General features: G+C 36.5%; 1 protein-coding gene and 1 non-coding gene across 2 annotated transcripts; one reads left to right on the forward strand and one right to left on the reverse strand.

The window, feature by feature from the left end:
* LOC133802719 (small nucleolar RNA R71) lies at positions 1–107 on the forward strand. Its single transcript, XR_009877464.1, has one exon. It is a non-coding gene; the product is annotated as a small nucleolar RNA R71 (small nucleolar RNA).
* A 12,794-nt stretch (positions 108–12,901) lies between these two features.
* Positions 12,902–14,787, reverse strand: LOC133802285 (flavonoid 3',5'-methyltransferase-like). Its single transcript, XM_062240564.1, has 5 exons — positions 14,737–14,787; positions 14,504–14,592; positions 14,254–14,395; positions 13,345–13,476; positions 12,902–13,213 (listed from the first exon to the last, which is right to left on the reverse strand). Exons 1-5 carry the CDS (start codon positions 14,785–14,787, stop codon positions 12,902–12,904), a joined length of 726 nt encoding a protein of 241 aa, XP_062096548.1.
* Positions 14,788–15,001: the final 214 nt, after the last annotated feature.

A 15,001-nucleotide genomic window follows, 5' to 3' on the forward strand; every position in this document is an offset into this window, starting at 1 on the left:
AAACCATGATGAGGACATTTTAATAATAAATCTTTAAATCTTTCCCAACATTCATAAAACTCTTCATTATCTTTTTGAAAAAACTCGGAGATTTCTCTCCTTAGACTATCAGTTTTAGACATTGGAAAAAATTTCAACAAGAATTTATTATAAAGTTGATCCCAAGTAGTTATAGACCCAGTGGGAAGGGAATTTAACCAAGCTTTTGATTTGTCTTTTAATGAAAAAGGAAACAATCTTAGTTTGACCGACTCATCAGAAAAAATTTGAAATTTAAATGTTGAGCAAATTTCTAAGAAATCTTTGACATGCATGTAAGGATCCTCTCTATCTAACCCATAAAAAGATAGCAATAATTGAATGATTGCTGGTTTAAGCTCAAAATGAGTAGCAGAAGTAGTAGGTAAAACAATGCATGAAGGAGCATTAGATGAAATAGGTGCAAAATATTCAAGCAAAGTTTTTTCAGGCACAACATTTTCATCAACAGGATTAGCAATCGGTTCCATGATGCTCAAATTTTTACTAACACTTTCAATTTCAAACAAAGATAAACGTCTTTTTACTAATCATTTTTTAGAGTTACGTTCCCAATGATGCATACAATTTTCACAATCAAGGCAACAAGGATAATCTCAAACAAACAATTTTCTGATGTGGAAGATCAGTTAAAACCGCAACCACAGAGCATACTTAGAATTTTTAGAGATTTCACAACAATATAATTCTTATGGTTTACTTGTCCCCAGGCCTATTTGATTCCACTTACTCGCGCACTACTAACAACTCCCCGAGGTTAATTAGTAGAGGCGGATTGGGAATTTTGTTCAAATTTCCTTTAAGCAAAAATTGCTTATGGTGAAAGGACAAGATTTAGGTTTCTCTTTTTTTTCTTTTTTTTTCAAGTATTTTTCACAATGTTACACTAAAATATTAAAGAAGACAAAGAAAAATAAGGCAAAAATTAAATAAGACTAAAATTTAGGCAAGAGTAGGGAGACATAGCATGCCATCAACCATAACAAAATTAAGGTAAAAACGAGGAGGCACAAGTGCCATCAACTTAAACATAAGATAGAGGACTAGGAGGCAAAAATTGCCATCAACTAGCTAGGAGGCAAAATTGCCATCAACTAGTAATTTGCGGAATTTAAATAAAATAAAAATACAACAAAATAAATAAAGAAAATTACACCAAATGTTAGGAGGCACAAGTGCCGTTAACTAACAAAGATATAAAAGAAATAAAATTACAACAAAATTATAACAAAATTAGGAGGCACAAGTGCCATCGACTATAAAAATTAAAAGGATAGATAGGAGGCACAAGTGCCGTCACTAGAAAAAATAATAAATATAGAAATATAAGTATATTTTTTTTATGGGTGGTTGAACCGTCCCAAATTTTCTTTTTATCTTTTTTTTTTTTGGTTTTTTATAGATATATATTTTTTTAGTTTTTTTTTTAAGTGCAAAAATTAAAATAACTAGTAGAAGAATTTACTAACCTTGAGATAATTTTCGTTTCTTTTCTTTTGCAACTCCCCGGCAACGGCGCCAAAAACTTGATGGACCCAAAACGGGTATGTTTAAAAATTTATATATCGCAAGCGCACGAATCGTCCATAAAGAATAGTGATCGTGTAAGCAATGATGTCGAACCCAAGGGAGTTGTCTAAAATCGAAAATGAAACTATTTTAAATCAAAAATAATAAATTCTAACCTAGCTCCAAAGATTGATGAGTTTTAATATTATGAACATAAAATAAAAGATTGAAAAATAAAGCTATTTAAGAGAATAAAAATAAAGCAATAATGAGTAGAAAATAAGTGTTAAAAGAAAAGATTATTAAGATACTAGAATCCACAAAATGTAAGTTTAATAATATTTATTAGTATATTGATTCCCAAGTTTTAGTGATAGTTAAAATATTTTAAACTATCATTTTCCAAAAAGATTTATAATTTTAAGCACAAATTTCTTATAAAAAGATAGGATTTTTCTTCACTTTTCAAAATTATAATTTCAAAGCATTTAGTGTAAATCAATCTAATGAAATAACAAATAAATCAATGAACATTATTTATAAGGCAAAACATAATATTTTTGTTCTAAGCATGGATGTGTACAATTTAATGACACATCTTACACAAAGAATATTATGTTTATGCACTAATGAAGAACAAAGTGTAAATATGTTCTAACAATCTAAAATACAAGATATTTAAGATGAAAGAAATATATGTAGAAGAAAAATCCATAAACTTTGTTGTATTACAATGGAAATCAACATACAACATAAATAATACCTAGTTACAAGTTGCTTCATCATGATCTTAATAATCTTATGAAAAAGATTAGAAGCACATAACTTGAGTAGAAATTACAAAATAAAAGACATACATACTTGCAAAATGCTCTTGAAAAACCCAAATGGAAGAGAGAATGGTAGAGAGAAAATAGGAGAAAAAGATGGTAACCAAAACATTAAGCACCCCAAAAATGGTCTTGAAAGTCCATATTTATAGCCAAAGTGAGTTTATTAAAATAATCAATTTAAATTAATTAAATTGATTAGATTAATTAAATAAAATAAATATGGTATGTAGAGGTAAATTATAGGGTGTAATGATGATGTTGTGGTGAAAATGTGTAGGAAAAAGGGTAAAAAGTTGGCATTTTTGTCATAGGGGACAAAGGGACAAAATGCATTTTTGTTGGGCTCAATAAGGGAAATGGCAGCAATGTGGTGGCTGGGTGTTGGAGGGGGGGCCACGGGTTGGGCCTAGAGTGGGCCTCACGTGGTTGGGCTTTTGGAGAAACACCGTTTTTCTTGTTACTTTCTTTCAAAATTACCATTTTTCCTTTGATTTTCTTGCTTTTCAAGGGCAATAATTTTCCTACACAATAAATTATAAACTAAATTAAAATTAAATATTTTCATTAATAAAATATATCATATAACTTCCATGAAAACATTAATTAAAATTTAATTTACATAACATTTAATTTCAATAAAATCATATTTTTAGCATTCAAACTAACAATACTAATTTTAAATAATTAAACTACAACATATTATAATAACATATCTATAAAAACATATAAAAATCTAGAAAACTACAATAAGACTAATAAATTAAAAATTACATAAAAACTTAATAAGTTAATTAAAAACTCATGAACTAAGCAACAATTAGCATGTAAAACATGGTAAAATAACTCTATTTTGTAGAGTTATCAAATTAGCACGAGACATGGGCATCAAACGACTGAGAGTCAGAGGAGACTCGAAGATAATGATAAAGCAAGTGGTTGGCAATTTCGACACTAAGGCATCCCACCTGACCAACCTATTGGAGAAAGTATCTGAATTGAAGTCACAATTCCATCAATTTGAGCTCATGCAAATACCAAGGGAACATAATCAGAAGGTCGATGCCCTCGCCAAGCTAGCCTCTGTGGGAGAATGTTCTCGACACTCCACAATTTCCACAAGCCATTCACCAGGAGCTTTCAAAATTTTCTCAATCTTGTCAGAACCAGAATGCTGGATGGATCCAATCATCCGCTACTTGACCAAGTTCGAATTTCCAACCGGTGCAAAAGACCCGAAGCTTTTGCACCTTAAAGCTTTTGTACCACAGATCCTTTAACAGCCCCAATCTTTGATGTTTACGTCCCTCAGAGGCTAAAAAATTATTAGAGGAGATCCACGAAGGATCATGTGGGAACCACACAGGGGGACGAAGCTTGGCACACAAAGCACTCGCAGCAGGATATTACTGGCCATACATGATGACAGAAGCGCGCGAGTATGCGAAGAAATGTGACAGATGCCAGCGATTTTCACCTACCATCCATTAACCCGCTCAAGTTCTGCATTCCACTATCACGCCTTGTCCCTTTGCAAAGTGGGGGATGGACGTAGTAGGAGAACTGCCCAAAGCCGCTGGAGGAAAGCAGTACGCTTTGCTAGCCATCGATTACTTCACTAAATGGGTCGTAGCAGAGGCCTACGTCACAATCAACAAAACAGACACCATGAGCTTCATATGAAAACACATCATCTGCCGATTTGGGATACCATGGGAAATAGTCGTGGACAATGGAACCCCATTCCAAAATGCCAAAGTACGGGAGCTGTGTGACACATACAAGATAAAATTGAGTTTTGCTTCTGTCACCTACCCCCAAGGCAACGGCCAAGCAGAGGCTTCCAACAAAGTCATTTTTGCCAACATCAAGAAAAACATGGAAGATAAAAAAGGCGCGTGGGTAGAATAGTTACCAAAGGTGCTCTGGGCATACAGAATGACAAAAAGGTCCTCTACATGTGAGTCTCCTTACGCCATGGTGTATGGAACAAAAGCCATCATCCCAACAGAAGTAGGCCTGCCGACACTTTGGACGAAAATCACTTCTGATTTGACCACAAACAGCGTACAGCTAACACACAACCTCGACCTCCTGGATGAGTTACGCACAACAGCACAAATAAGACATGAAAAATACCAAAAAGTAGCAGAACGCTATTACAGTAAGAGGGTCCATTCACGTACGTTTAAGAAGGGAGACTAGGTTCTGCGTAAAGTCACTGGTAACCCAAAGAAGTTGGAGCTGAACTGGGACGGACCCTTTGAAGTCACAAAAGCACTAGGGTGAGGGTCTTATACTTTTAAAAACGTATGTAGTGGCAAAAATGTACCTCGTACTTGGAATTCAATGTCTTTAAAACAATATTATTGTTGATAGTTGTGTGTACTCTATAATTCAAAAGTAATAAAACCACTTTCCTTTCTTACATTACTCTAAGATATTTTACATAGTCAACTTTTGTTGACACAATTCTGCATGAGGAATCTTTCCTGAAGTACCATAACAAGAACACGCATGTGACAATTATCACTCTATTTGGTCTGCACTAAGAGCTACTATTGCAAACACATTTTAATATACCCTTACCTACCCACATGAGAAACAACATTATTCACATGCACCAAGCTCCACCTACCACATCCACTATAAATATAGGCTTGGAAGGGTCACTTTAAACACACAAGATACATATAGAGGCACGGTGCCTCTGCCACTCCACTCGATCTTTTGCACACAAAATTTTATGGTTTCACCTAGTAAACCCTCCCACTATAAATCTCTCTATTCATGGCATCACACAATATGTATATCATCAAGGCACACCTTACTCATCCAAACGCATTCTAATATGACCTGACTAAACTAATGGGGAACTAAGGCCAGCCATTTCGCAGTCTAATATGGCCTGACTACGCGAATTTGGTAGACCTTCCAGGGTACACTTCACCATCTACCCTGTCTTCTTACTTTGCTGTGCCCACAAAGGAGCTCCGTCGGGTCCACCAAATAGAGGAACCCCACCATGCATTTTAATCTGCCATGAATACTATAACAGAACCGTCAGACACCCCACTTTGGTTCTACCTCCGTTACCCAATAACTAGTTTGGCAATCCAAGGCTGGGAGGAACTTTTCCTGTAGTTGCACCCACATCCTACACGTTGGCTGCTCCTGTTGGGTTTGGGAGCCTACCCAAGCAAGCCATACCAAATACATCTCGGTTTGGGTGCACAGGAAAGATGTCTAATCCAGGGTTCTACCTCTCTCAGCTCTGCCTCGATGCCCAGCCTCGCATGTTGCGTTCTGCGTCTGAGCTGAACCACGTCACTCCCTCTCGCAAATGGCAAAGCATCTACATTGCTTTTTCATGCACCCAAGGGGACGACTTAGTTCTAATAAGAACGCGACACAACTATCTCTCAAGGCAAAAAGGTTCAACGCAAAACAAAAGAACAGACTTCATAGAGCACAAAACTGCCATAATTGTGATCTTCAGCAGATGATAAGCGAGAAACTACCTCCGCACTCGACTCTCTTATCAATAAACACAAGTAATCAGTGTCAATCTTGTAAATTAGAAAGTCAGATGTACACAGATTGTCAATAAACGAAAGTAATCAGTAGCTGTTATTTATAAAATATGTAATATTAATAATAATTCCTAGTTGTTTACAAAATATGAATTTATTTACTATATTCCCCCTTGATATGCAAATAACATAATTTACAAAATGCACATCTTGGGAGTATCTAATCCCATTCAATACGACGTGTATACTCTGCCATCGCACTCTCTAGCTTTGAATGACCTAATCCATAACGCTCTTACGATATGTAATATGGGATTCCACTTCTCACTAACTCATTCAATGCCCACGTCGAGTACAGTCACTGTGGCTTATCAAAGATCCGCCTAAAAAACGGCACATTTACCCAATCACGATGTTCACTTGAAACAGAAATGTCATCAGCACCAACCAATTGCCTCAACATTATGCCAAATCACTCACGCAACACTTAACTGGGCATTCTCTCCCACCATCTGTACAAGCTCTTACTGTATCTCACGCACAACGGCCTAAAGGGTCTATGCTGCCTCTTATCAGAATACGTCAACTGACCCTCACTTGCTACAATATTTTAATTATTATAATATCAAGAAAAACACATTCACTAACAACCAGACAAAGAACATGAATGCATTTCTATGAGTTGTATTAATAATTTGCACATTACATCTACAATTGTCCAAGCAGTAACAAACGAAGAAGACTAAACATGCATATACAAGCATAAAAAAATTGCGTCGATCATTCTATGGCACCTCTTTCACCAGCTGGCCTTGCCTCTGTCACTGGAGCAGGCTCCACCACCATCTGTCCGGCAGCCCCTGCAACGACAACAGAGGACACCTGCCCTGCAATATCACCTTCTTCAACAAGCTCCCCACTTGCAGTATAAATTGAGCCCAAGGTGTCGCCCTTCAGCTTCAATTTTTCAAGATGATGTGCTGGGTAGGTGATTTGCAGATCGTCGAGTTCATTGAGGTACTGATCGACATTATATTCCCCAACTTTCACATCGATGCTTTTACAATACATCTCCAGTTTAGCCCATTTCTCCTCAAGAGTCTGCTTCTTGTTACGCAGAGCAAGATCTAGGTATTTTGTAGTGTCCACCTCGGCAATCCTCATGAACTTGTGTTCGGTAATCTCACGATCTCGGATGCGCTGCCTCATGACTTCTACTACCACCTCTTCTGCCTTCTGCAATACAAACCCATCACCTAATCAAAACATGCAACATAACACTCAACCATAATATCATCATACCAATATATAAAGCACATACCTCAGCCATTTCCTATAACTGTCCCTCAATTTTAGTGGTGGCTTCCTCTTTCTCCTTCAACTTATCTTTTAAATGGAGTTCTACCTCCAACTTCTGCTTCCGCGTATCTGTAACGTTCATTTCCAACCCCCCCCCCCCCCCCCCCCCACTTTCTGCTGCAGCTCTTTCTTCTCCTTCTCTAATATCTCTTTATCTATCTGCAAGGACACTACATCTTCCTGCAAATCATTTATCATGTTATCTAGCTTCTCCATTCGGGCTTTGTGCTGCACGCAGAACTGGCTCTTTTCAATCCATTTATTAGTCATCGCCACTAGGTCAGCTTTCAATTTGTCACGCTCCAGCTCTAGCCCAACAGAACCTACTAGCTTCTCCTCTATGGCCACCACTTTCTCTTTTACCTCTGCTAGCTGCGCTTCTAACTTTTTTATGGCCTCCACGAGCACATCACGGTTCACTTCGACCATCCTTCTCCCTGCTCGCTCTTCCTCAAGCACGGCCGCCTGCTCAGCCATCTTAGCACTGTTCTGGACAGATGTTGCATATTCCCTTCTAGCAGCAGATGCACACACATAGCTCTGTAAAACATTCACTAAACCTGTTACACATCAAACTATACAGACACCACACAATACTCACTCTACTACATACATGGTACTCGTGCTCGTATTACACAAACTTACCATCCATATGTGGTCAAACACTTGTTGAAGCAAGTCACCTTGACCACTCAACGACCCAACAGCTTCAGCAGGAAGATGTGATCTACTAATGCGCAGCATCTCCTCCATCACCTCTGTTGGCGCAGAGGACACATAATCTGGCAGACCCCCTGCTCTATCATTTGCTTCTCTCCCTGCTTGTGCAGCAACAGAAGCAACGAGGGCAACCGGTTCCCCGCCTCTCGCTAGCGATGACACCATAATGCTATCAGATGTCAAAGCAGTTATTCCTATTCCAGAAAGGTGTGGCATGGAGGGACGTACAAGCAACCCTTCTTGAACATCGTCACTTAAGTCACTTCGCATATACACTGGCGTCTGTACTACAGAAGACGTCAGTTGCTCTAGAAAGGCATTGGGCGACTCAAAATTACTTGTACCCTCTGGGGATACAATGATGCCCTCTCCCAAATGAGTCCCAGAAGTTGTAGGAGATGTCACACGAACATCAACACCCAAGTTATGGCCACCTGCGACCACGGTAGCTCCCGATTTTTGACATACAGAGAGAGTCTCTAGAGTAATGACTTAGCCTTCATCGACTGGCCAAGGAGGACTGCTCATAGACCCAGAGCCACCCCCGAAAGCATCCTCTAAAAGACGATTCTTACGGGAGGCAGAAGAAGGGCGTCTCCCCTCTGATCCTTGCCTATGGCCAACGTCAGACCCCCCAGCCAAGGCAGAGGCAGAGGACAACGCCCCTGCTGATCTCACACAGGTGTTAGGAGATCTCGCCTCTACTGGCAAGTCACCATGCACCCCAGTAATAGTTGTCGCCTCTGACAGCTTGACTGTTGCAGAAGGCAGAGCCACAAGGGGCACAATGCCTTTCGGGCCCTCCCCCAGGGAGGACCCCGGTGCAGGAGAAGAAGAGGATGGTGGAGGTAGAGAATCAACGGGGGCAGGCCCCAGAGGCATCTTGGGCAAGGTCAGAGCTTGCCCAAGTGGTAACTTCCCTGGCGTAAGCTTAGGGATTGTCAGAGAAGAGCCTCTAGCGACAGAAGCAGACCCCCTTGAAATCCGAAGCTTGGACGAAATGCATTTTCCATCGTCCGAATCTTCATCAGAAGATTCCTCTCGGGACTTCCTCTTTCCCAGGGCATCCTTTGGCAGAGGCACTTGTTGGAGAGGTTGGACTTACAGAGCAATAGAAGGCGTAGAAGACCGCCCGTGTATACGAGAAGACCTGCGAGCCAAAGCAGATTTGTCAGGAGAGGACTCTGCAGCAGGAGCTGAGTCAGAGCCATCTTTCTTCTTGCTCTTAGGGATCCCTTGTCGCTTGGAACATGCAGCAAAGGTCTCGGAGCACGCCCTCTCATACTCAGTCTTCGATAATGACAGAATCGAAGAAGCAGGGGGAGATCTTTTTAAGAACACTCCCAGCTGCTTCGCACACGTAGCTATGATCTTGGCAAGGGACATGTCACCCTTCAGCGTTCTGACTCGCATAGCACCAAGATTAGTTCGATCCATAAAGCAGAGCCGAGTCATGATTTGCATACAGTAGGGGTTCATTACCCCTCTGATGCTGATGGCGTTCTCTTTGGACTCATGAAGGAGCCCTTTCTCTGTTAGCAAACTTTGTCTCTTAGGACTCATGCTGACCTGAGGCCATGCGAAATCTGGAACATAAAATAAAATGGCGACGCATAGGACCAGATTAATGGACAATCATTTAAACGCGATATGCTTACACGAAAGAAGAGAGAGAACAAAGTAAAGACAGAACTCACCTTTTGAAAACCCTGGCCAAGGGGAAAATTTCTTGAGGCAGAAATTCAGGGTACCACGCACCTCCAATTGCAAAGAAATATTTGTCCCAATTCCTATGGGAGCTATCGAAATCAGTGAAGATTGTTCAGTCTTTTAGGGGGAAAGATAGAAGGTCTTCCAGGGCTTGCCTTTTATTGCTTTGTTTGTCGACTTTGTAAAGCATGCATAGATGTCATTTGACTGAATATCAACATTCCTGAGAGCTCCAATCATCTGAGCCCCAACTATGGATTGAATGACATTCGGGAGAAATTGAGAAATGTGTGCTCCAGAATTTGAAATTATCTGCACTAGCAGAGCAGGAAGAGGAAAATGGAGTCATTCTATGTGCCTCAAACTCATGACGATCTCGCTGGGCTTGACCACATCCTTGAATCGCCATTCCCTTCACTCAGAATCCGTGAGCATTCAAACTGTGACATTGTCTGGAATGTCAAACGACTTGCGTATGCGATCATATGCAGCTTTGTATCCTTCGCGATCCACAGGCTCGGGAGACGAATGTGAAGACATGGTTAGGAGAATTGGGAGATTGGCTATGGGAATGGAAGGACGACCGATCTTAGGGTTTTTCTCTTTGAGTTCTTCTCTGAAAAACTAAAATGAAGTTTGAAAAATTTGAAATGAAGTTATTTGAACTGGACCAAAAAAATGGGAATCGAAATGCCTTAATCGAGTGCAATACTCGGTAATTGTGCTTGCATTGAATTCTGAATGATGTATGTCAGGGGTCTTTGTGATTGTGCGCCTGCGGCCTGCCTCGATTAACGGGAAGTGACGGCTTTGGGCGAAATTTTTGGCGCTGAAGAGTCGGCCCAAGGTTCGAGTGAATAGGCCTGCATCGTCCGTTCGAAGCTTGGGACGGGGGCATCTGTTGGGCCCAAAATGTTCGGCCCAAAAGGCTTTTCTGTTTTAAGTAAATTAAAACGGGTCGTTTTGGCCCTGCAGAGGCTCCAAAGTCATAAGCCGTGGGTCAGAGGCGATTTGCGCCTCTGACCTCTGTACATTTAATTGATCCAAATGCATTTTGGAGGGAAATTCAGTTATTCCTCCCACCAATCAGGGAGTCAGCTTAACCAACTAACCACCTCACATTTTTGTTCTATAAATACTGAACTCTTATTCAAATGAAGGCATTGAGAATCTGAATTAGGCATCGGAGTGTCTTTCTTGTAGGTACCCCCAACGGTTCAACGATCGGCAAAGTTATCTTCATCATCGGAAAAGGAAGTGAGAATCAGAATTCGTTGGCAAGTACCTCCAGATATAAAAAGGCAAAGTTGTTGCATCAACACATAGTATACATCTCCTTTTCAAAATTTTATATTTGCTCAAATCTTAATATTAACTCTGCACGTAGTTGATTCAAAGTTTAACCTTAGAAATGCAATTGTTTCTTGCATTTAGTTTAATGTATCTTATAATATTGTCTTTTCACATGTTTCTCTTCATTCTTCGGGCATAGATGTTTGCACACTTTTTGCTTTACATGTATATCATGACTGCTTTTATCGATAAACACATTAATTGTCTTTAGTGATTTATTATTTGAAAGCTTATATTATATTGTTTATGGAAGCATTTATTTTCTACTTAATTTGTATACATTGTTTATTGTTTATTATTTTATGTAGCTCTCTATTCTAATATTTATGATACAAGTACATTATACAAGTGTCAAGATTCAGGTCATCTAATAGACAATTCTGAATTCTTAACTGCATCTATATTAGATGATAATGCAGACAAAGTCTTAAATTTTACGACAAAAGAACTAATGGAGAACATATACGAGGTTCATTTATTTACTTAAACTTAGATATTGCTAAAAATGAAGTTTACCATTAACTCTTTGTTGGATTTGACTACTCCACCAGCTGGTACATCAACTATCATCAGCAACCAACTTTTATGCAAATATTTCAGATTCAAAGCAACTAAAATGACACTCTACAAAGTTTTCTTTCTTCTCTTATGTTAGCAGCTAATCTTTTATGTAGAGGTATATGCACTCTATAGTGGTCTTTTTCTTCTCTTATGTTAGCAAATAATCTTTTGTCTAGAACTATATATCCAGTCAAGTTAAAAGATGTAAAAGTGTAGTTTTTGGAATTACTTTTGTACCATATGCTTGTAATAATACTAATTTTTTTTGTATATATCTAAATGAGAAACAATTTGCATTTTCAGTGTTTCATAAATATGATTATGCATATTTAATTAAATATATTTCATGTGTAAATATTTAATTGTTTTCATAGAATATTATTTAGTTTTACAAGTAATTATCATCTTAATTTTTCTAATTTTTTATAATTAAACATGGACGCGTGCAACGGCATGTGCACCCCACTAGGGTTGTGCAAAAGTTTTTGCAAACCTCCGACCCGAATAAATCGCTCAAACCAAACCGAAAAAATTGACAAAAAATATAACACGAATAACCCGACAAAAATTCAAATCGCCCAATTTTTATATTGGTCGATTTGAGAATTATACCAACTCGCCCAATATAACCCGAATAAGAGTTTTTTTTTCATTTATATATACATATATTATTTCAAATATTAAATATTGTTTTTAGATCTTTAATAATGAATTTAGAATAATATTTTTAAGTTTCAATTTAGAATAATATGTCTAAATTTGGAAGATGTATACTATTCTTTTAGCTGGTTGAATTTAAGTATTTGAACATTAAAAAAATACTAAAGATTGGCTTGAGCAAATTAACCCGACCAAATCGACTAAAACATTGGACGGGTTAATTTTTTTTTCTCTTAATTGGATTTTTGCAATCTAATTTTTACATTGGATTGATTAAAATATGTTATAACCCGATTGAACCGACCTATGAACACCCCTACACCTGACTAGTTTTTTTTTAAAGGATATCCTTTTAGGACCATCAAGAATTGCTACAGGCTTCGGAAAGAAAAAAAAAAGGTATTTCTAAAGGATATTACTTTGAGGCTTATAACAAAATTTCTAGTAAAATTAATGATGCATATATAAATATATTAGAAATGACGTCTATAATTATTATGGAATTTATTGAAAATAATTGATATTAAAAGGTTACAAATATTCATTCAATATAAATATAAAAAACAGAGAGTGTTGCAAGAATAGAGAAATATTTGTAAAACAAATAATATACTTGTACTTATATTTTCAATAGAGACGTCTGCATAGGGTAAGTCCATCTCCGATAGAAACAAGAGATGATTCGATGCAAGGATCATTGGCTGTGAAGGTATTGAAATCTCGTATAACATTTCTGATTTTCATTAGCAAATCATGATGATCATAACTGTTTTGCTTGAATTCCTCACATGTTTCTGCCACTGACCCAAACCATAAGGTGTTGTCATATGCCATTACTCCACCAATCTTAACTAGCTTTACAAGTTGTTCGTGATATTTCTCGTACTCCTCTTTGTTAGCATCCACAAATGCAAAATCAAATGTCCCTACTTCTTTCTCCTGTGCATTAATTTATTTATTTATTCAATTTTTCATTATCTACATTAATTCATGTAACTTTAAACATAAGAATAATATTTAATAAAGTATTATTTAGTTTAGCCAAGAGTGTGACTATTATGTATACTTACATCGTTGATAAGACCATTAAGAACAGAGGAAGCATCAGAGTGAATGAAGTTAATTTTGTGATCAACACCAGCTTTTTTAATAAACTCCATTCCAAAATCATACGCTTCTCTATTTGTATCAATGGCTATTATCTGCCAATACGTGAAACACTTTATAGTTATAATAATATATTTTTGGACTAGTTCCCAGTAATAATACTAATATATCCTCATTCATAATTACATAAATTTAAACCGATAGACTTGTATTTAATAGTTGTATCAATAAAAAAAAATTAACAAACTATTTAACTTAATTAATATCTAAAATTAATGATAGTATACCTTTTTTTTTTAAAAAATGTAACTATAAATAAACATTTTTATGTATAGTTGCTTAGCAATATAGTTTTCCTAATCACTTTACACAATAATCTCTTTTAATAATGAAAAGTTAAAAAAAAAATACCTAAGATTTGAAAACAAATACTAAAATTACAAAATTTAGAAAAAATTATAAAAACACATAGATGCATAATCGTAAATACAGAGTTTTATTTGTAAATAAAGTTTACAAATTTTTGTATCAAAATGTTGCAATTTTGTAAACAATATTAATAGACTAAATATAAAATTATAACAATACTGTTACAAACTGTTATTTGTATTTTTGTAAAATTCTGTATTTTAAAAAAAAAATTAAAATTTATAGTAGTATGTGTAATTTTTTGTTTAAAAATTCTTTGTGAAATAATTTTCAAAATACACTCAACATGTGAAAAAATAATTTTATTGCAAAATAGTCTTTTTTTTAGCATCGCTATGCAAAATAATATTCTTTTTAAAAATAGGCTCGAAAATATGAAGAATTTTCGATACCTATGTATACATATAAGAGATGAAATATATATATATATATATATAATTTACATTTCCATGGGCAGGGAGAGCAAGAGCAGTGGTAAGAAGAGAATAGCCAGTAAAGACTCCGACTTCAATAGTCTTCTTTGCATTCATCACTTTCAAAAGCATCGACAGAAGCTGCCCTTCATCTACTGGTACACTCATCAAACTACTGCAATTACAATATTTATATATATATATAATTAAGATTTTATATATAAACATATAATTTAGTTATAACTAACACACATATATATATTTAAAAAAAGAAAGTCACCTTATTTTATCATAGTTCTTTACGGTGGCTTCTCTCAACTCCTTCAATTGCTCGTGTTCTCTTGGATAAGCATTTGTTTGAAAAATGTACTAATCAATATAATTAAACATATTCAAAATTAATAATTTGATGCAAATATATATAGGTATGAATTTGAAAGAAGTAATTAAAATATATTTGAGTTTGTTATTTGTACAAAATTAAAACTTAATTATTATTATTATTATTATTACCTCTATAAGCGCTGGGGATTTAAGGATGATCTTATCTGGTGTACCTGCCATTGTTGGTATATGAAGTCTAAGACTTAATGGGATTTATTAGGAAAAGAGAGAAAGATATGAGAAGAAATTGTAAATTATATTATTGAAATGAAATGTACAAAGAGAGCCTTATATAGGCGGCTGGTACATGAAGATATATAGCGAAAAACAAAACAATACAGAATAACTCGCTAACAACCTGAACAGAACTAACTTAAAAAACTAACTCTAACTA

Source organism: Humulus lupulus, chromosome 9 (genome assembly GCF_963169125.1).
Source record: "Humulus lupulus chromosome 9, drHumLupu1.1, whole genome shotgun sequence".
In the NCBI taxonomy this organism is placed as follows: Eukaryota; Viridiplantae; Streptophyta; class Magnoliopsida; order Rosales; family Cannabaceae; genus Humulus; species Humulus lupulus.